The 21,260-nt window shown below is 29.3% G+C and overlaps 1 protein-coding gene across 4 annotated transcripts in view; it reads left to right on the top strand.

Annotated features, from left to right (window-relative positions):
• LOC108686810 (glutamine synthetase 2 cytoplasmic) overlaps positions 1-21,260 on the top strand; it is a 224,606-nt gene that overhangs the window by 181,187 nt on the left and 22,159 nt on the right. For 3 of the 4 annotated variants that reach the window (XM_018192282.1, XM_018192281.1, XM_018192280.1), the window contains exons 2-4: positions 9,055-9,245; positions 16,459-16,907; positions 17,432-18,657. In XM_018192282.1, the coding sequence (XP_018047771.1) occupies positions 9,062-9,245; positions 16,459-16,907; positions 17,432-17,908 (1,110 nt within the window). In that variant the 5' untranslated portion in view covers positions 9,055-9,061 and the 3' untranslated portion in view covers positions 17,909-18,657. Of the gene's footprint in view, positions 1-9,054; positions 9,246-16,458; positions 16,908-17,431; positions 18,658-21,260 lie in introns of those variants that run through there. The other variant, XR_001931722.1, reaches the window with a different exon arrangement.

Here is a 21,260-nt window from a genome sequence, read left to right as displayed (position 1 = left end):
GTTAAATATCGACTTAGATTATCGTTTAATTTCTAAAAATCTTCTTGGAATTATCGAAATCCTGGAAACAAGTAGATTATATGAAATAATAATGTACAGGATGTTCCAAAAAGGTCAGAACTTGAATATTTCGGAAAATATAAGTTTTACAGAAAAGTGTTTCAGACAAAAGTAGGATTCTATTTAAATACAAGGTCAAACTGATAAGATCAGTAAATGTCTTGAAACTTACAACTTTTGTCTGACACTTTTCTATAAAACTTATATTTTTCAAGACATCTCAGATGTTCTGATCTTTTCTGAAACACCCTGTATATAGATTACACACACGCGCACGCACGCACGCACAATTGCCGCCTACTTATAAAAGCATTCTGAGAATATTTGAATAATTACTTTAGTAAAAGAAAATAAAAATATTAAGACCTCGGTAATCTAAAGACTTAAGATGCTCATATGGCATACAAGAGATCCGAATTCGATTCCCAGCCGAGGTAATATTTTCCGCAATAAATTTATTTATAGTTTTTCAGTACATTAATATTTTTCTAATAGGATGCTAGATTGAGCTTCAAATTGATAAGCTATTGTATTAAATTGCTTATCAATTTAATTTATGATATTACTATAGTAATTTAATTGCATTATATTATTTCGGCGCGCAGTTCAAATAATTACATATAGTATATAAATAAATTCACATAGAAATTAAATATATAAAAATATTAAAGATCCAGCTTTGACCGGTATAAGCTTTTAGTTTATCGATTGTATTCTCACATGTACGATGATAAGATTAAAATAAGACTAAAATAAGAATCTTGTTATTTAGAAAATAAAATTTCCGACTGTCCAGATACCAGAGAAAAATATCTGTGTTATTTTGCAATAGAAAAATTCCATTGAAAGAGTGAGAAGTTATGCTGGAGAAAATATCAGATTATATTACTTAGATATAATATGGAATTAATTCGTATTATCAAAAATAACATCACGTCCACAAATAAGACCAGAGATTTCGTATTTCTTTTGATCTCTGTTTTCTAGGTTTATCAATCGTTTATCTATTGTTCGGCGAATTTTTTCACGAAAATTTTCAACTAAGAACCAGGGGAAAAATCCTGTCGCATGCTGATGACTATGCCACCGCGTCACTCCTTGGCGTGGCGCGACGCAATACGCGGACACGCATGTCTCGCGTGCTCCGCGCGTGAAACCCCTATATGTAGGCGCACCTATCTTTTCACGATACTACTACAATTAAAGTCTTTCTTTACGTGTGCATCATATCGTGGATGCGGCGACACGCGCGTCATACCGTGATCACAATCGTCGTCGAGGACGCGCGGCGCGACGTACGCCATGCGTGTTTCCATGACGCCACGTCACTTTCGGAGAAGTATGCGTCACGAAACGCACTGACAAAATCCTTTGACTCCGAAAGCAATTTTCTTTGGAGTCGATATGAAATTCAATCGAGTTATTAAAAATACATGCATAGCTTGATATAGATCGATATTCATAATCGATTCTTATTTCAATCATCTTAAGTAACATCTTCATACGTTAATGCGGCCCTCTGATTGGTTCGTGACATCTTGGTTGAACTTAAGACGATCTTGGATGTAAGAACTACAAAAATAGATTTATATAAAAAAATATATAATAAAAAATTAGAAGGATTAATACAAATAAATGCATGATCTTATTTTTTACGACGTTATTTTTTATATGGAATGTGATGTTCAAAAACATCCATAAATTATGTGCCCCAGACAGCACATAACGGTTGCTTGGACGTAATCCTTTGACGGATATCAAATGTAATATTCTGTAATAACTGTATTACTGTAATTACATACATTTATGTTATAAAATTATATATATGTTATATTATATATATGTATATTACATGTGCGTACATATATCTCACAATCATACAATATTTATAAAATATTTGTAAATATTTATAAGACTTATTTTAAATATAATAATAATAATAAAGTATATGGGCAATGAGAGCGCACATTAATTGGTATACAAATTCATATAAAATTCATATAATATTCATAAATTCTACCATGAGTGTCAATACAAATTTCTTGTACGTTTCGATTTATTTCAAACTATCATCAGTAAGTTGTGGATAATTTTCATCGATGTCTTTACAAAAGTTCAGTCTGCAACTGTTGGAAATATATTCTAAATAAGACCAAAAGTGAGCATATTCCTACTGTCTGATTGAGAGTTGCAAAAATTGTTTCCTCCTTGTTTAGCCAAATGATTAATCTCCGTCCCCATAGATCACAATGAATTATTCCAAACGTAGCAATGTCAATTTATAAAATAAAATAGGAATATTACAAGAATTAAAAATTTTTTGTTAAACATTAAGAATAAAAAATAAAAAAATATAAAAATATAAAAATTGTTAAATGTACTACCCAGATGGAAGTCAAACTTATTTTAAATATTTTATGAATATTTTTATGGTCTTAAAATTAGATTGCACAGATCACAAATATATATTATAAGTAATGTGAAATGTTTATTGTAGTAAATGCTATCAAAATGCTTATTGTGATCAAATTGTCGAGACATTGCAGATCAATAAAAATCTCCGAATTTACTCTGAATAAAATAAAAAATCTTTTTACAGGATTAAAGTAGACGCAAAATTGGAAGATGCTGCAGGTGTTTTAATCGACTCTTATCCTCCTTTAACCATAAAAATTGAATTCCGATGAATCGAGTTAATTTTCACATATGTAGTTTTTAATGCACTGAAAGAAAAGATTAGCTGAATATGATGTAGCATTTTTAATTAGTTGCGATATTTTATTGTTAGCCTATCGAAATTCTATACTGACATTGCGGATTTAGACTAATGCAATAAAAAATTACTGCAACCAATTAAAAATGCTATGCCATATTCAGCCAATCTTTTCTTTCAGTACAGAGTGGCCCACATAAAGTATTACAAAGTATTATCTCTGAAATATGCATGTGTCAAATGATAAATATGTTCATTCAAAAGTTTTGTGATTTCGAGGGAGATATAAGATGGAGCCTTGGGTTTAATCTTATGCGGCTTTGTCAACGTCAGGGCAAGGTTACTTTGAAATTTTTTAATAGAACTCTCTTCCATTTTTCATTAATTTTTCTTGTAGCGCACACGCATACGCACGACGCACGCACGTGCACCTCCATAGTTTTCTAAAACACTATAATAAAATATTTTTTCGTGAAGTACTTTTCGTATTATAAGGTTTAAAACACACTATCGCCTTACTAAGACTTACAGTATCGCCAGCATTTGTATTACCCTACAAGATACCCAAACGATTAAAATGACTAAAATCTTTTGAATGTTGTTTAGGATCATGATCTAATAACATTTATTAAGATCAAGATTATTGAAAAAAAAGATTATTCTTCTTATTTTCACTTTTACGTAAAAATGAATTTTTAATACAAAGATGAAAATAATAGTAACAATTTCCAATGGCTTTGATCTTAACAAGTTATTAAGATCATGATCCTGAACAACATTCAAGAGATTTTAGCCATTTGGTTATCTTCGATGTTTATGCCGACGATACTCTAACTTTCGAGCCTTATAATCGAAAATTACTTCATGAAAAAATATTTTATTATAGTGTTTTAGAAAGCTTTCGAGGTTTGTGCTTCAAGAATATGTAATGAAAAATGGAGAGTTTAAAAAATTCAAATTAAGCTTGTCCTAATCTTGACAATGCCACTCATGGTAAAATCAATAGTTTCAGCTTATATCTCCTTTGAAGTCACAAAACTTTTGTCTGAACATATTTTTTCTTGTATTTTTCATTTTACATATACTTTCATTTTATTACGCATCATTTCGCCATGCGTGTAATAAATTAAATAAAAGGCTCAATAAAAATAAAATAGGAATATAAAAGTTGTTTAGGCCATGAATTCAAACCCAATGATATCGCTGAATACATGTAGTCGACGGAAAGTAAATCCTGCGATTTACGCCAAGTATTCAATTTCGCAAAATATCGTTGAATATATGAAGTTAATGGAAAACAGATCCTGAATATACGTCATGATTCGATTACCAAGTATAAATATATCGCTGATAATGTCATGTTAAGTAAGCCAATTACTTTAATTTAATGAAAAGTTAATTCGGATATAAGTATAATATTGAATTGTATAAGAATTAAAACGTACAAAAATTTAGTTACCAGCAAAAAATATGAAATGTATAAAATATAAAATTCGGTTATATAAATAAGATGGAGTTCAAAAAAAATATATGTATAAAACATAAAATAGGTAAAATAGATAAAGCTGAATTTAATAAATTTAAACTACCTAAAAAATGTTTAGAAACGTAAAGTATTGTAATTTGTAAAAAAGAAAAAAAATCTTAAAAAGCGCAATACGTTCGATAATAAAATTGTAGTATCAGAAATAAAAATGAGCCAAAAAGTAAAGATTATAACATATTTAAATATAAAATTAAGCAAACTTAAGCGATGAGGACATTCTATATTGTCAGCCAATAAGTAATGAAAAATGATGACATATGATGATCATAAAAGTATCCCTAAGATGGAAAGTGAAAAGTGAAAATTTTTATGATTGAAATTAATGAAGAAATTTTTCACTTTGCACTTTTCATGTTAGGGATAAAGTTTCATGATTGATACCCTGTACGAAACTAACTAAAGAAACTGTATGGAGAGGATAAAATAGGAAGAAGAAAACTAAGAGGAGGAAAGAGATTATATGATTGGAAGAAAAAATTCAGTAATGCTTCCGAATCATTCTACTTGTTTAAGGCTCCTGACAGTTACGGCGGCCATGTTGGAATCATGTCAAAAGTGAGGAATGATACGTTAATTTATGTTGCATGCTATTTTTAAATAAAAACAATTTCGAAAACGAAATGACGAAATCGCTTTAAAACATTTGTAAAAATCGATGAAAACCTTCCTTCTTCGATAGTCAACAAATAGTTGTAAAAGGCAGATAAAATGAGCTTATATTCGGGCAGAAACACATGACAATCTTACAGCTATTGAAACGAATAAAATATACGCTTTTCCATACAAAATTCCAAGATAACTTTAGTTTTCATCGATAATTACGACTTTGATAAGTATGAGACAAGTCACATTTTCACAATTAAGCGAATAATAATGAAATGGCATGCAACATAAATTACGTCATCAAAACATCACTTTTCCACGCCTATAAGTTCGGCCATTTATCGTGGCGCTGTAACACACATATAAGCACGAGTCTATGTCCGTGTGCTTGCCAGCGAACGAGACAGCAAACTCCTTCTCACACTAGTCGCTTGTTTCAAGCGACGAAAACGCTTTCTCGGCAATTTCGGCCGCCCAGCGACTTCACCAATAAGGGGCAGGGAACGTTTTAAATAATATAAATTTTAATAAATTATAGTAATAGTGTACCCCTTCCATTCCAGAATAGTATAAATCATGTTAAAACACAACAATTTACGAGATACATAATTATTTTTTATGCATGTTATATAGTATACCCCTCTTCACAAACTCGAGTAGCAAGAATAGTTCGGTAGAAGTAGAATTTTACCGAAAAAAAATTATAAACCAGCGTTTTTTTTTTACGAAAATCTCAAAAGGCAGAAAAGAAATGCGTATATTTGAAACTCGAGACTTAAAGAAAATATGCAAAAAAAAATCGAATAGTTACAAAAAGCAACTATTTGATTATAAAACGAAAGATATTGATTGTGAATGATTGAATGATGAAAAAAAATTCGGTATGAAAAATGTAGAGATTAGAAATATCTATAAAATAAAATGTGGAACATTAAAATCGATCTATTAAGTTAAGTAGAAAAAAATATAAAACACCGAAAAAGATTTTTTTTTCACTCGCTCTTTGTCCATTAAAATTTAAACGCAAAGCTTTGAAATTCTCATAAAACATAGCCTTCATAATGACGAACAAATCTAGTTCTGAATAAGCCTAAAATGTTCATTAGTTTTCGCAAAAATTTGTTCACTAAAAACCTATCTGAAAAAAACTTAATTTCTTCATTTTTGAGTAGTCACACAGCAATTTACAAGGATGATTTTTTTTCTTCAAGAGTTGCGTTATCACGTACACTTAGTAATAAAATGATTTTTTGCAGTTAAATTATTATAAAACGATTTAAAAAAATGAGTATCTTTTTATGCATAAAAAATGGAATTTCGTTAATATGATATATCATATCAAATAACTGTGTGAAGCATTTGACAGCTGACATTTTTCTACGAATTTAAAAAAAAAGATTACCCTCTGATTATTAGGCATTTTACAATTTTTTTTTTTTTAAATTACTGTGGCTTTAATTTTTAAGATTAAGAGTTCTGGCAATTTGTCTAGGAAGAATTGAATTTGCTGTTAAAAAATTCTCGAATTTTTTGCTGCCGAAAAAGTTTGTTTAAAATTATTGGAAAGTTGAGGAACGCGAAGAGGTGGCAGCGCGCCGGGTGGAGTGGAGAAGATCGGGTCGCTCGGCGATTTGCGTGTATTTGATTTCGTGCATTAAAATTTGCTAAATTTACAATTTCTTAGCAATAAATTGATGTATTAATATGATTTTTTTTTTTAAATCTGCGGTAGCTCGACGAGATATAAACAAATAATTTAACCAAGTGTTTCGCAAAGTAATTTTAACCATGAAATTTTTCGTATCTTGAATTTTTATTTTTTTCGGTTTATTACTAAAAAATTAAATTTGAGTATGAAGTACACTTCTTAACAAATTTAAGTCACATTAGCTATGTTTCTTTATTTATTATGTTGTAAATAGCATCCAATTGGATAATTAAATGTACGAAATTATCAGTACAAAATAGTTTTTGTGAATTTTGATTGCAGATGCAAATATGACATATGTAAACAAATAATTAATAAATAATTTGCCAAATGTTAACGTAATTATTGAATATAGTTGCAAAATATATTTTTCGTGTAACACTAATTTACTTTTATATTTGCAAAAGTTAGTGTTATATCCTTAACAGTTACGCTAATATTTATTTATTAGCAAATTATTTATTAATTATTTATTTGTTAATCAGAAATGCTTCATTCTCAAACGATTTTTTAGTAATAAATAAAAAAAATAAAAATTCAAAATACGAAAAATTAAAAATAAAAACGCACGAAACGGCTATTTGATATGATGCATATTAACGGAATTATTCCATTTTTTTATAAAAAAAGATACCCTCTTTTTAAAATCGTTTTATAATAATTTAACTGCAAAAAATCGTTTTGATACTAAGTGTACATGATAATGCAACTCTTGAAGAAGAAAAAGCACCCCTGTAAATTGCTATGCGACTGCTTAAAGAATGAAGAAATTAAATTTTTCGCAGACAGATTTTTAGTGAACAAATAGTTTTTTGCAAAATTACTGAACATTTCAGACTTGTTCAGGGTTAGATTTGTTTATCATTACGAGAGCTACATTTTACGAGAATTTCAAAGCTTTGCGTTTAAATCTCAATGAACAGAGTACAGGTGAAAAAAGGCCTTTTTTGATGTTTTTTATTTTTGGTGTTTTTCTACTTAACAGATCTATAATATTTTAATGTTCCACGTCTCATTTTGTAGGTATTTCGAATATTTTCCATACCGAATTTCTTTTCATACAATCATTCATCAATATCTTTCGTTTTATAAGTGAAAAACGTACTTTTTGCAATGATTTTTTTTCACATATTTTCTTCACAAATTTCGAATCTCAAACATACGCATTTCTTTTCTGATGACCTTTCGAGATTTTCGTGAAGAGAAATGCTGCTTTATAATTTTTTTTTTTTTTTTTTTTTGATAAAATTCTACTTCTACTGAACTATTCTTGCTACTCGAGTTTATGAAGGAGGGGTATACTATATAACATGAAAAATCGTAAACAATTAAATATCCCGTAAACTGTTGCATTTTAACATGATATATATTATTCTGGATTAATGGGAGGAATACACTATTAATACAATTTATTAAAACTTACATGTTATTTAGAATGCCCCTCGCTCCTTATTATGCCAAGCAGCCGAGATTGCCGAGAAAGCATTTTCAATCGCTTGAAACAAGTGTGAGAAAGAGCTCGCTGTCTCGTTCACTCTTGACACTCCGTAGGCAAACATATGGACATCGTGTATGGCTACCGGTTTTGTCAGATCGCCGTCTGATTGTGTGTCGCCATCGTCAACGCAGAATTCTTGGTTGATAGTTAGGAACCTTAAGACCTGTTTTTGTCTCTTAACCATTTCAGAAATTAAATGTTTATTATAGGAAGGATTCACTATCTAAAATTGTAACATTCTATCAACAATTATAACATTCTTTTTGTGACAAGTCAGATGAGAATAAAAATTGAGAAATCTCCTCGAGAAAATTAGCTTATGATATTTATCAAAAATAATTCTGTTTTCATCAATAATGTTGTATTTAAGAAATTTAATCTTTCATTAGTACCTATTTCCATGTGAATTAAAGTCTAGTGGATAATGAATTGAAAATATTTTCCAACAATAAGATTGGAAACAAGACCGTTTTTTTATGTGAAATACATTATTTTAAATACGAAGTGCCACTATAGTCTGAATGTTAAGATGTTGAATTATTATATTCATATAAATGAATTAATTTCAGAAATGATAATTACGTGCCAATGGTTGTCGGACTTTCAACGCAATCAATCTAAAATATTAATCCTCCAAAATTTCTCAAATTTAAAACTCTAATAAATTTATTGTGACCTAAAAAATTATTGCGAAAAATATTGCCTCGCAAGAGAGAGAGAGAGAGAGAGAGAGAGAGAGAGAGAGAGAATTTAATTATCTAATGAAAAGATGATCCCACAAATCATCTTTTGATTACACGGTTAAATTTTACTTCACGATCTCTTTTCTAATTCTTACCATTTCTTCATTAAGATGATTTCATAAAGGATGATTGCGATTCGAGATGTTTCATTTATTCATTTCAATATTCTTGTTTTAATTACAGTATCACTATGTCGCGCAGTATGTTGAAAGATTCGCCAAATGCGGCGTTAGATAAAACTCTATTGCAAAAATATCTTGATCTACCCCAACCGGAAAATGCGATCCAGGCAAAATATATCTGGATCGACGGTACTGGCGAAGGATTACGTAGCAAGACCAGGACTCTAAATTTTGTGCCGAAACATCCATCCGGTAAGTGCACAATATGTGTATTAATAATCTGATGATCTAATATTGTCTATGTCGTATTCGAATTAATATTATTTTAAATATCTAGTTATTTTTGTAATGCAATTATATTTCGAAATTATATTTCTTTTTTGCAATTATATTTCGAAATATTGGGAGTACAAATTAGTTCGGTCCGTTCAAAAATGCATTTATTTCAAAACAAAATGAATGAACAGATCAATTATATTGTCCATCGCTGCCTACTACTTTTTCCCATCTCTCAGGCAATTTTCGAATTCCATCTCGAAAAAATGACTTGTCTTTGGAGGCGATCCAATTTTGGAGCCAATTTTCGATTTCTGCGAAAGAAGTGAACCAGTGACTTGCTGCATCCTTCAGAACAACCAGTAATCAGAAGGAGCAATGTTCGGAGAATACAGCGGGTGCGGTAAAACATCCCATGTGAGCGTTTCCAAATATTTTTTTACGACTTTAGCGACATGAGGCCGAGCGTTGTCATGAAGAACTTTATCATGTCTTTACTCGTATTCCGGCCGTTTTTCTCACAATGCACGGCTCAAACGAATCAATTGTAGCCGATACCGATCGCCCGTAATGGAATCGCCAGGTTCAGCAGCTCATAGTAAATAAGACTCTTTTGGTCTCACCAGATACAGAGCATGATCTTCGAACCATGAATGTTTGGCCGTGGTATTGATGTTGAGGTCGATGGCAATGATTGACCGGGCTTAGCGTAGTATTTTTTCTTCTTAGAGTTGTCGTAGAATATCCACTTCTCATCTCCAGTCACAATCCGATGCAAAAAACCTTTTCTTTGTTGTCTTTGAATCAGTTATTCGCAAGTGAAAAATCACCTTTCAACGTCTCTCGGTTTCAGTTCATAAGGCACTCAATTTCCTTGTTTTTGAATCATTCCCATGGCTCTCAATCGTACAGAAACGACTTGTTGAATTACTCCCAATGATTCTGCAAACTTCTCTTGCGTTTGCGACTCTGATCTTCTTCGAGTAATGCTTCTAATTCTTTGTCTTCGAATTTTTTGGGCTGTCCAGAGCGAGGCTTGTCTTTAACGCTGAAATCTCCATCCTTGAAACCTCGAAACCATTTCCTATATGATTTATCAGTTGGAGCAGTGTCATCATAAACTTCGACAAGCATTCGATGGGCTTCAGCACTTTTCTTCCAATTAAAGCAGAAAATCAAAACCTCCCGCAAATGCTGCTTGATTAACACAAAATTCGACATTTCAAACTCAGTAAAAATCAAGGTTTTTGTATGAAACTCAAAGCGTTATAAACTGAATATTATTAGCAGATGTTTAATCTCTCTGAAACTGCCAAAATCAGCTGTCACTATGAACCATTCACAATAGCTGGAGCCATCTTTAGGGAAATGGACCGAACTAATTCGTACTCTCAATAATTAAATCTAGCACATTTTGAATATTTAATACCTTATTTATAATAAAAATAGAAATATAAGGTTCTGCAAATAAATTAACAACAAAAATATTGATGTAATAAATGCCAATATGAGCCGACATCGGTTGATATTTCTAATAATTATATGATCGGATGCCTGCACATTCGAGTTTATGACGTTTAGTAAACGATGTGCGTGGTGCGAGACGCTTGCTAGGCATTCCCCGCGCTAAGATATCCATGACAGATATTCAACGCTTAAGAATTTAATATCTCAATTGCGAATATTGAGAAAGAGTCGAAAACCTTTCGAGAACAAAGCTGAGAAATGATAAACGATTTATTCGTTCTTAACTTCTATTTATTTATAATATTTAACAAGAGGAAAGCGAATGGAAATGATATTATATACCGATATTAACAAAGTTAGTTTAATTAGGATATTAACAAAATTTCTAATAAGGAATCGTCCCTCACCGATTTTGATAGGCTTTAGATATATTGTAGAGTATAAAAAGATATTAGATATATTTTTTACCAGTATCTTAAGATTTAGAGGGTGAAACATCCTCTCGAAAAATATAGGTTTTATCATTTTTATCAAATATCTTCGAAAGTATACGATATATAAAAAATATTCAATACAAAAGGATATTTTATAGTATTTTGTGCTCTTTATAATGGTATTCATTTATATTCATTTTTTTTAATATCAAATTTTTTTTTAATATCAATTTTTTTAACTTTCCTACCCTCACTCATTAATTTTGTAAAATTAAAAAATTTTATATGAACAAAAATCGAAACAACTTGATAAAGACAGTATCACTTGGGTTTTACTTTTTAATTTGATAGAATTTAACTTGGCGCCAATTAATGATATCAAATCTTTTATACAAATGATAATTAGAGTTAAGTAACGGAAAATACAGATGACCATCGTTGACGTTTTTACCGACTCAGGTAATTATATCTTTAATTCTCCTTTAAAACTTATTATATAAAAATTATTTTACAAAGAAAAAGAGGCAATAGGGTCAACTTTGGTCTTCTCCAAATTTCATACAAACACATGAAATGAAAAACACTTTCTTGAAATCAATTATAAGGTAAATTGTTTATAAAGACGTTCATTATTACAAAATGCATATAAACTTACCTTTTTAAAAAGGGTAAAAGCGTTAAGCATATATGCTTCCCGAAAATCTAAGTATCTAACCCAATTGATAATAGTTTTAATTTTTCTTCAAAGATCTTCTTATTGAAGGTCTTCTTATTCCAGTCCAAGTAATGATAACTGTAATTCCCTATCAAAATTTATTATTCTTCAAAAAAAATTAATGTATCAAATGAAAAATTAAAATCAAGATGCTACATTCTTAATTAATCAAATTAAATTCTATCATTTCTAAGATTTGACATCAAAAACTGGTGCTAAGTTAAATTTCATACCAAATTAAGTAAGAATACAATCCGTAATTATGTTACCTTATCCATTCAAGTATTATCACAAAAAGTTAAAAAAGTAAACACTTGACGAGCACAACACTTGTTAGATCAAATAATAAAAATTATAAAAGCAATTAAAAAATTATAATAGCAGTTAAAAAAATAAATAATGAAAGAGAATAACAATTTTAATATAGTAATGAACCAATTACTTATCGGTCGTGAAATTGACTAATCGCGTTTGCTGTTTAGTAGAATTATTTTCATTCAAAAATTATTACTTAAATATTATTATATTATAAAATTTACTAAACCTAATGATATGTATCATTTATAGAAAAAATTTGATATCGATAACTCGCCAAATTAAATTCTATTAATTTCTTATTCCAACCTCTTAAAGAAAAAATAAAAAAAAAATGAAAGTGTTTTTATTAATTTTACATAATTAAACCTAAATGATACGTATTAAAAAAAACCTACTTTGTATATGATTTTCAAAAAGAAAGTAATAGTAACTTTATACAAACTTATCTTTTAAAAAAAAAATAAAAAAACGCTAAGAATGCTTTTTGTAAAGAATCATTTGGAGAGCCAGTTTCACCAACGTCAATTACTTAATTAGCCGTTGAACTGACTAATCGTGTTTACTGTTTAGTAGAATTGACGACTAAGGTTGACAGTTAATCACCGATTCGGCTTAATCGAGTTGGTGCAATAGGTCCTCTGTATATAATATAATCGCGTTTGCTGTTTAATAGAATCATAAATTTAGCTAAACTTAATAATACTTATCATTTGTATAAAAAATGAATACGATTCATATAAAAGATTTAATATCAACAACTAGCACCAAGTTAAAATCTATTATCAAAATAAAAAATGAAACTCAAATGATATTATCTTTATTATATATCTTTAATTTTTATATAATGAAACTTAAATATATGTATATTTTAAAGAATCTTCCTATTTTAATTCAAATGGTTTAAATTCCTCTTAAATAAAATTATTGTATCACAATTCATTTCAAAGACACTTTCTCTTCTAACTAAAGTAGTGGTTATTTAATTCTCCTTCAAAACATTATACAAAATATTATCACAAAATTGCATTACCTTGCTCAATTTGAGTGTTACCACAAAAAATTAAAGAATTAAATCATATAAAATGAAAAAATTTAATTCAAATAGAAAAATTTTTCATGTAAAAACACTTGGCGCTGCTAGACCTCGATATAATAATATAATAGTAAAACATGAATGTAATATTTATAAAAATAAGAAAAATAAGAAAAATAAGAATGTAAATACTTAGAAAATATAATATTTAGAAAAATAACATAAATAAGAATCATATTAATAAGAAAAATTAGAATCACATTAAAAAATATGAATATTTAGAAAAACAAGAAAAATAAGAAGCATTCTCAATGAAGGTTAAAATATTTAACGTGTCTATATATTATATATGAAAACGATCATATGAAAACAAGAATAGGGGAACATCGAAACCATAATATTATAATAGAAATACTACATCGCAATTCGTTATCACAGAACATAAGATTGAGCACAACCATGAATTTGATAGAGACAATGTTCGAATTTTGGATGAGAAAAGGAGTTAAATAAGAGATGATAAGAGATTAATCTTTGAGGTAATATTTTATTATAATAATATTAAATATTTTATTAATAAACAAAAAACAGATTAACCTGCAAAATGATATATTGAGCTCCTTATATTATTTAGTCATTAAAGATTGACTTGTTTCTTTGTTTAAATCTGTTGTTGTTAATATTTATGTATTTATTTTAATATTTTATGTTTATATTTAATTTTAATCATTGGACTCTCTATTCCTCCTTATTATTCTTTTTGTGGACTTTTACATTACAATAATATTTCTCTCTGTATTCACATCTTAACGTAACATACTCTTTAATTAAGCTTATTGCAACGAAATTTTTAGTACAATTAACTAACATAGTTTTGTTTTGACTTATTAATTTTTATGTGAATTATTTATTTTAATAGAATTTTGTGAACATATACTGTTTGTATATTTAGTAAAATATAACAGACGAGATTTGAAGATTTCAATAGTGACAATAGTTTTAATTGATTTGACGATCGAGCGATTATATATTTTTATATTAATATAATATCATGAATTTATATCAAACATATATTTTTAAATTGAAGAGAACTAATATTAAAGTTAAAACGTCTGTATCTCATTTTTAATATATACATTGAATAACACACAAAGAATCGGTATCGATTCACATTGGTATTTATTACATCAACATTTTTATTGTTAATTAAAATAAATCTAAATAAAGTGCATATAAGTCAAAAAATCAATAAAACTTGAATAAAAACATATAATAATACAGATTCTCGATATCATTCCTCTAAAAATCTTGATGTAACATATAAAATATCTCAGAGCAATGAAATATCTCAATGATTTAAGCAAACAATAATTACAATACATGCTTCTTGATCGAATCATCTTCAGATTTACTATAATAACAGTCGCAATCTGTAGAAGACGAGTGAAACAACAATAATATCAAGTAAAGATAAGTTAAGTTAACGATTTCCGATGAATTGTACATTGACAGATAGAAATTGTTCCCAATCAGCTGATCGACAGAATGTTAAAATTTCAATAAATCTGTGCATAATATGAGAAAATTGAGAACAATCCAAACTAATTTATACAAACGTCAATCAAAATAAAACTCACCGGAGAAATCACAAAATATCATAATGTTAAAACATGTATCTAGTGATGGTCAATAACATTCTATTATTAATTGATATTTACAATTTTAACGAATTTTTTAATAAAATAGCTATAGAATATTTGAAGAGAGAAACAGGCTATTATTCCTTTTTTATTCAATTTTTAAAATTGACCAATAGAGTTAATTTTAATTTTATTATAAAAAGATTTTCTTTATAATTGTAAGTTTTATTTTATTAAGTTTATTTTATTTATATTAACATTGAAGATGACTTAAGGGGATTCTAAAGCCTCTTGTTTTATCAATTAAATCACCGATTCAAAAATCCTTTTCCAGGATTAAAGTATACGCATCTTAATACGTGTCTAAGTAGATGCCGAGAATGATCAAAAATTTAAAAATTGATATATTTTTTACCATTTCTTAGTGTAACATGGCATTTCAGCTACCAAATTGACGTGACAATATTTGCTTGATATGAAAGCTTTGCAACATGTATATGGTACGAAATAGTGGTTCCTAGACACGTAATTTATACGAACAAACGAGTTCTTAGAATTAGATTTAGATACTCGCGACAAATTTGTTATACAAAAATTGACACGAATGTGACTGCATGTATCATAGGTTGCATATCTGAGATATTAATGTAATAGTATACGCGGCTTGCGGCACGACCTCTAGTGACTGGTGGTCGGAGTTCGAGATTCGCTTTAGGATCCCTTTAATAATTAATCGAAACGTTTATTTGGATTGTATCTTAACTAGAATTATTAAATAATTGTTAAATGAAAAAAATTTGTAATTAATGGCGATTAATAACCAGCTTTGACTCATAGACTTTCAATTTTAAAATTTGTTTTAAAATTTTAAAAGAAATTCTTTTTCTAAAAAGGAAAGGATATTTTATTAAAGAAATGTTTCTCCTCGAAAAGAAAAAATCTATTATGGACATATGTCTCCCTGAAAAAATTTATTTATTAAAAATAATTCATCCGCGTAATCAACTGCCTTTGATTATCTTGCAACTCATAAATTGAAATATTAATATATGGATATAACCGCCCATATAACACAGTTCTTCTAAAAAAAGATATCCTAAGAATATCCAAAGATGTTCCTTCCATGGAAAATTGTATGGAATTGATAAAAGTGAGTGAGATGAATAAAAATTTGATGAAAATTGATTAAATCAATAAATATGAATAGAAAAAATCCCGTTTCTTAATTAATCATCACATTTGGAGAAAGTCAATTTTAATATTTTATCAGAATTACATTGAACATTTTAAACATTTCTACATTTTAAAGTTCTGTAATCTGAGGATTTATTTTTCAGGATTAAAGATTAGCTAATGATCGATATATTTATTATCAGAAATTGAAAAAGTACTACATAATACTTTCTTTAAAAAATTAAGAATGATTAATAATTTATTTATCAAATTAAATTGATTGCGGAAAATAGTAACTGAAGAAACTCAAATTGCAATTTTACTAAGAAAGAAATTCCAATAAATGCGACCTGCTTAATAATTCATTGCTATTTCTACACGAAATATCAAACTCAATTATCTTTTCCAGACTTACCTACATGGACTTACGATGGCAGCTCGACGTACCAGGCCGACGGTGCCAACAGTGATATATATCTCTACCCGGTGGCGATTTATAACGATCCTTTCCGCCGCGGTAATAATAAGCTCGTGTTATGTGATACCTATTATAGCGATAAGACGCCAACGAAATCAAACAAGCGGTATCGCGCAAACCAAGCGATGGAGTCTATTAAGGATCAAGAACCCTGGTTCGGTATTGAGCAAGAGTATACTCTCTTAGACTTCGATGGTAGGCCACTTGGCTGGCCTAAGAACGGCTTTCCAGGCCCACAGGGTCCTTATTATTGCGGCGTCGGCGCCGATAAAGTGATCGGACGCGAAATCGTCGAGGCCCATTACAGAGCCTGCCTCTACGCTGGTGTGAAGCTCGCGGGAACCAACGCCGAAGTGATGCCTTCGCAATGGGAGTTTCAGGTGAATAATTGAATTGTTGTAATAAAAAAAGAAAATATGCGCATCCAGCGTTCGGAAACAATTTTTCTTTAAACAATTATAAAGAAGATTATAAAGAAAGAAGGAGGGAGGGGAGATTTTGTTATATATTAGATGCTAATCCGATAACATTATAATAAACATCGACAGTTTTAATTATAATCTAATCTTAAAACTAAAAATTAATAAAATAAGTATTTGCTCCGAAATTTCTTTAACTAATGTTCGCAGGTTCCAGTATACTTTAAATTAATGTATCTTTATTTAAAGTTAATGCAATTAAACGATATTTTTTTATTTTGAATATTAAATCTAATAAATAAAATTAAAAATAGAAATTCAATTGGGATTATATCGCAAATTTAATTTAATAATTGTAATTTAGCGAAAATTTCATTTATAGACTTTAGGTAACTCAAGATTTTAATTTAATTTATAAAGTTCTCTGCGAGAAGAAAATATCTCTCTATAAAGAGTTATTATCGTGTCTTTTATTATGTATCTAGGTGGGACCGTGCGCGGGCATCAATGCCGGAGATGATCTGTGGATCGCCCGATTCATTCTGCACCGCACTGCCGAAGAATACGGTGTGATCGTTAGCCTAGACCCAAAACCAGTGGACGGCTCGTGGAACGGCGCCGGTGCTCATACCAACTTCTCGACGAAGGCGATGCGCAGTGATAACGGTATCGCTGAAATCGAAAAAGCGATCGACAAGCTCAGCAAGCAACATCTCAGACATATTCAGGCATATGATCCGCGCGGAGGGAAAGACAACGAGCGCAGACTGACTGGCAAATGCGAGACCAGTAATATTCATGACTTCAGTGCTGGGGTAGCCAACCGAAACGTTAGCATCCGCATTCCCCGTGGTGTTGCCGAAGAGAAGAAGGGTTACTTGGAAGACAGAAGGCCTAGCAGCAATTGCGATCCTTACTCTGTCTGCGACGCCCTGGTCCGCACCTGTGTGCTCAACGAATAATAAAGTCACGGCGAAGACACACCGGATACGCACATACCTGCATACATCCTGGAGCGTACAATTACTTGTAAAACTTAGAAATCCTACCTGTTTTTCTATTTGGAATGGTAATTATATAATAATTATTGTTGAATTCATCTTTCGAAAAAATAACAAAGTTTGAAAATTATAATAACATCTTAAGTGTTGTTCAAAATGCAAAATCTACAAAAACAACATTCGCCATTAATGATAAAGCAGGTCGAAAAAGAATCAATGTTTGTCGATTATAATGTTATGAGAATTGATTCAGTTCTCTTTGCATTATGGATATTATTGTTAATAGAGAAAACATAGTAAATCATTGATTTGCGATCAATTCTTGAATTGTCAATGCAATTTGTAGTCATTCATATAAATATTGGGTATAATTCTAATTGTAAATCGAGCTTGTAGTTATAAGGCAAGGCATATATGTTATTGTTCAAGTTACCGTATTAAATTCTTTTATAAAGCTTGTCTTTTTATAAATTATAATGCCATTTTAAAAAACAACAGTAAGAAAACAGTAAGAAGAAGTTTGTAGCTACGTATTATTTGACATGTTATTTGACACATCATTCCTCATACATCTCTTATAGAAAGGAGAATGTTAAAAGAGGGTCATTTTTGCCCACAAAGGTGTAAGTAAAAAGAGAATAGTTAGAATAGAATTTTTTTATAGATTGTAATCTCCTGAAAATACAATATTATAATAAAAATTCGGGATGGATAGGATCAGAGAATATCTTAAAAATTGAACATAACAAGATATATTTAAACAAATTTCAATATTCTTGCTTTTCAAGGTGTTTCTCAAATGCCGACGAACGTTTTAATAATTTTATCATATTCAGGAAGTCAAAATCTACAAATAACACTATTTCTTTTACATCTTTGTGAATAAAAATTGGCCTCTTTTTAACATCCTCCTTTAATATTAGACAATAATAATTATTTATTTTAAGTAAGAGCACTATTGCTCAGTGTCTTTAATCTTCAAAGTACATCATTTTTAAATTTCTGTAAGGAATAGTTTTTTTGTGCGTATGAAACTGCTGAATAATGCAGTAAACGAAGGATAAAAGAGAAAGTCAACTTTTTTAGAAAAAAAATTTAATTATCATTTTCTAATTTATAGACAATTTGTTTTTTAATAAATTCGAATAAAGATGCGAATTTAAACAGTATCGCGAAACAGTATAAGTTATATGTGCAGTCGCTTATAAATCATATACATTATATACATACAGAAATGGTAAGTAGCGCGTTATTTGTAACACCATTACTTTTCTCATTATTACTTTGTTATAATAACGATTTGATAATAGCGAATCTGTTTACTTTAATGGTAACATCCAGAGTTGGAAAGTCATTCGATCGTTACTTGTATACCGAATGACTTCCAACATTACAAATAACAATCGACTAGGTAATGGAAAATTACTTTGTACAAGTAACAAATTACAGTTACTCGTTATCGAATAGAAAAAGTAACAAATTACTGTTACTGTAGTTACTGATTTCTAAAAGTAATTCGTTACAGTTACCATGGATCTACAATAGATTTTAAGCTTCATAAGCCATAAGAAATGGACGAATTACAATCACTTATTCTGGCATTCGATTGTAATTGGTTAATTCCTTATGACTTAAAACACCTATTATAGATCCAGCTTTATGATTACTTGAGAAAGTTAACTTTTCGTTACTTTTTTTAAAAGATGAATAAGCACCAATTACAACGGACAGATGCCTAGGGGCTTTTTAGTCTCAAATGCTATGAGTAATTTGTGTCCAATCGACCATATCCAATTATGTGCAAAGTAACGATAAAAATAATTATAAAATTCCAAACCCGTTACCAAAAAAAATGTATCTACGTTATCGTTATCAAAAAAATGTAACTACGTTACTATTACAGTTACAAAAAAAAAGTAATAAGTAATGTAGTTACCAGTAAAATTAACAAAAAAGTAACTTATAATTGTAACACTAACAGTAATTTATAACTGTTACAAGTAACGAGTTACTTTTCTTCTCTGCGAGCAAGTGAGTTTACAATATGACCTGATGTTACAGTCATAATTTGCCATTACCAAATCGTTATTATAACAAAGTAACGATAAGAAAATTAACAGTGTTACAAGTAACGCGCGTTATCTATCAACCCTGATATTATGCCCAGATAGTACAAAATACTAAAGATTACGAAAAGAAGTCTTTTGTAAGTTGTTTTTCGACAAAGCGAAAGATGTCTAACGGTAACGAAAAGACATCGCTTTTAGATTATCTTTTCAGCAAGACGAAAAGATGTCTATAAGACATCTTTTAGTTTTGTCGAAAAGACAACTTAAAAAAGATATTTTTCGTCATTTTTCTATGGCTGTCATTTTTACAAAGCAAAAAGTCGACTAAAAGATGTCATTTCATTGTTGAAAAGACGAAAAAGACGTCTTTGTTATTTTGGTATTTTATCTTTCATTCGCGAGTACACGGGATCGCCACCAGACAGACGTATCGAGTTCAGTTTCTCGTTTAAAAATTATACAGAATAGAATGAAAGGTGCAGCATTGTAAGAAATTTTTCTCGTATTCTAATGAACGCTAATAAAATATTTTTTGTAATTGAGTCTTTAGAGGAGATTATGATGAAAGGCACAAAACATGGACTGCAAACCTTGCAGGATTCAGAAATGTATTATATATTATCAATCATGCAAGTTCATTTCATTTTATAAAAATTAATTTAGGAATTCGATATTATTAAATGTTATATGTGCTAAAATATAACATTTAATAAAAACTGAAAGAAATCGTAAACAGCTAAAACTATCTAAAGAAGTCATCCTTTAGTTATCAAATGAATAAAGTTATAAGATGACTAGCAATGCGATATCTGTTCATCTTTTAATCATCTTCTCGTCAACTATATTCTTTCACTAAAAGATATCTTTATAACAATTTATCTTTTAGACAACTTTGTGCTCTCTGGTGTATTATAATAAGTCACTCGATTAAAATGCTTACAAGCTATCATTTGAAATAACTTACGTGGTATAAATAAGGTTGAATAGTTAAAGTTAAAGGGTTAAAAGTTAAGTTAAAAAGTTAATTAATTTTTAATTTAACTTAGTTACATTTTAGACTCTTAATTTTTAATTTAATTTAATTATCACTTTATTGATAACTATTATAGTATTAACTTTCTATTTGACTTTTTTTGAAATTTTAACCCTCAATGCGAGGAGATAATGAGAGTATATAATTTAATAATTTTATATCCGCAGAGAGCAAAGTCGTTTAAAAAATGATTAAAAGATGACAAATAACA

This window comes from Atta colombica, unplaced genomic scaffold, assembly GCF_001594045.1.
Source record: "Atta colombica isolate Treedump-2 unplaced genomic scaffold, Acol1.0 scaffold19, whole genome shotgun sequence".
In the NCBI taxonomy this organism is placed as follows: domain Eukaryota; kingdom Metazoa; phylum Arthropoda; class Insecta; order Hymenoptera; family Formicidae; genus Atta; species Atta colombica.
This window is presented reverse-complemented; position numbering and strand designations above follow the sequence as displayed.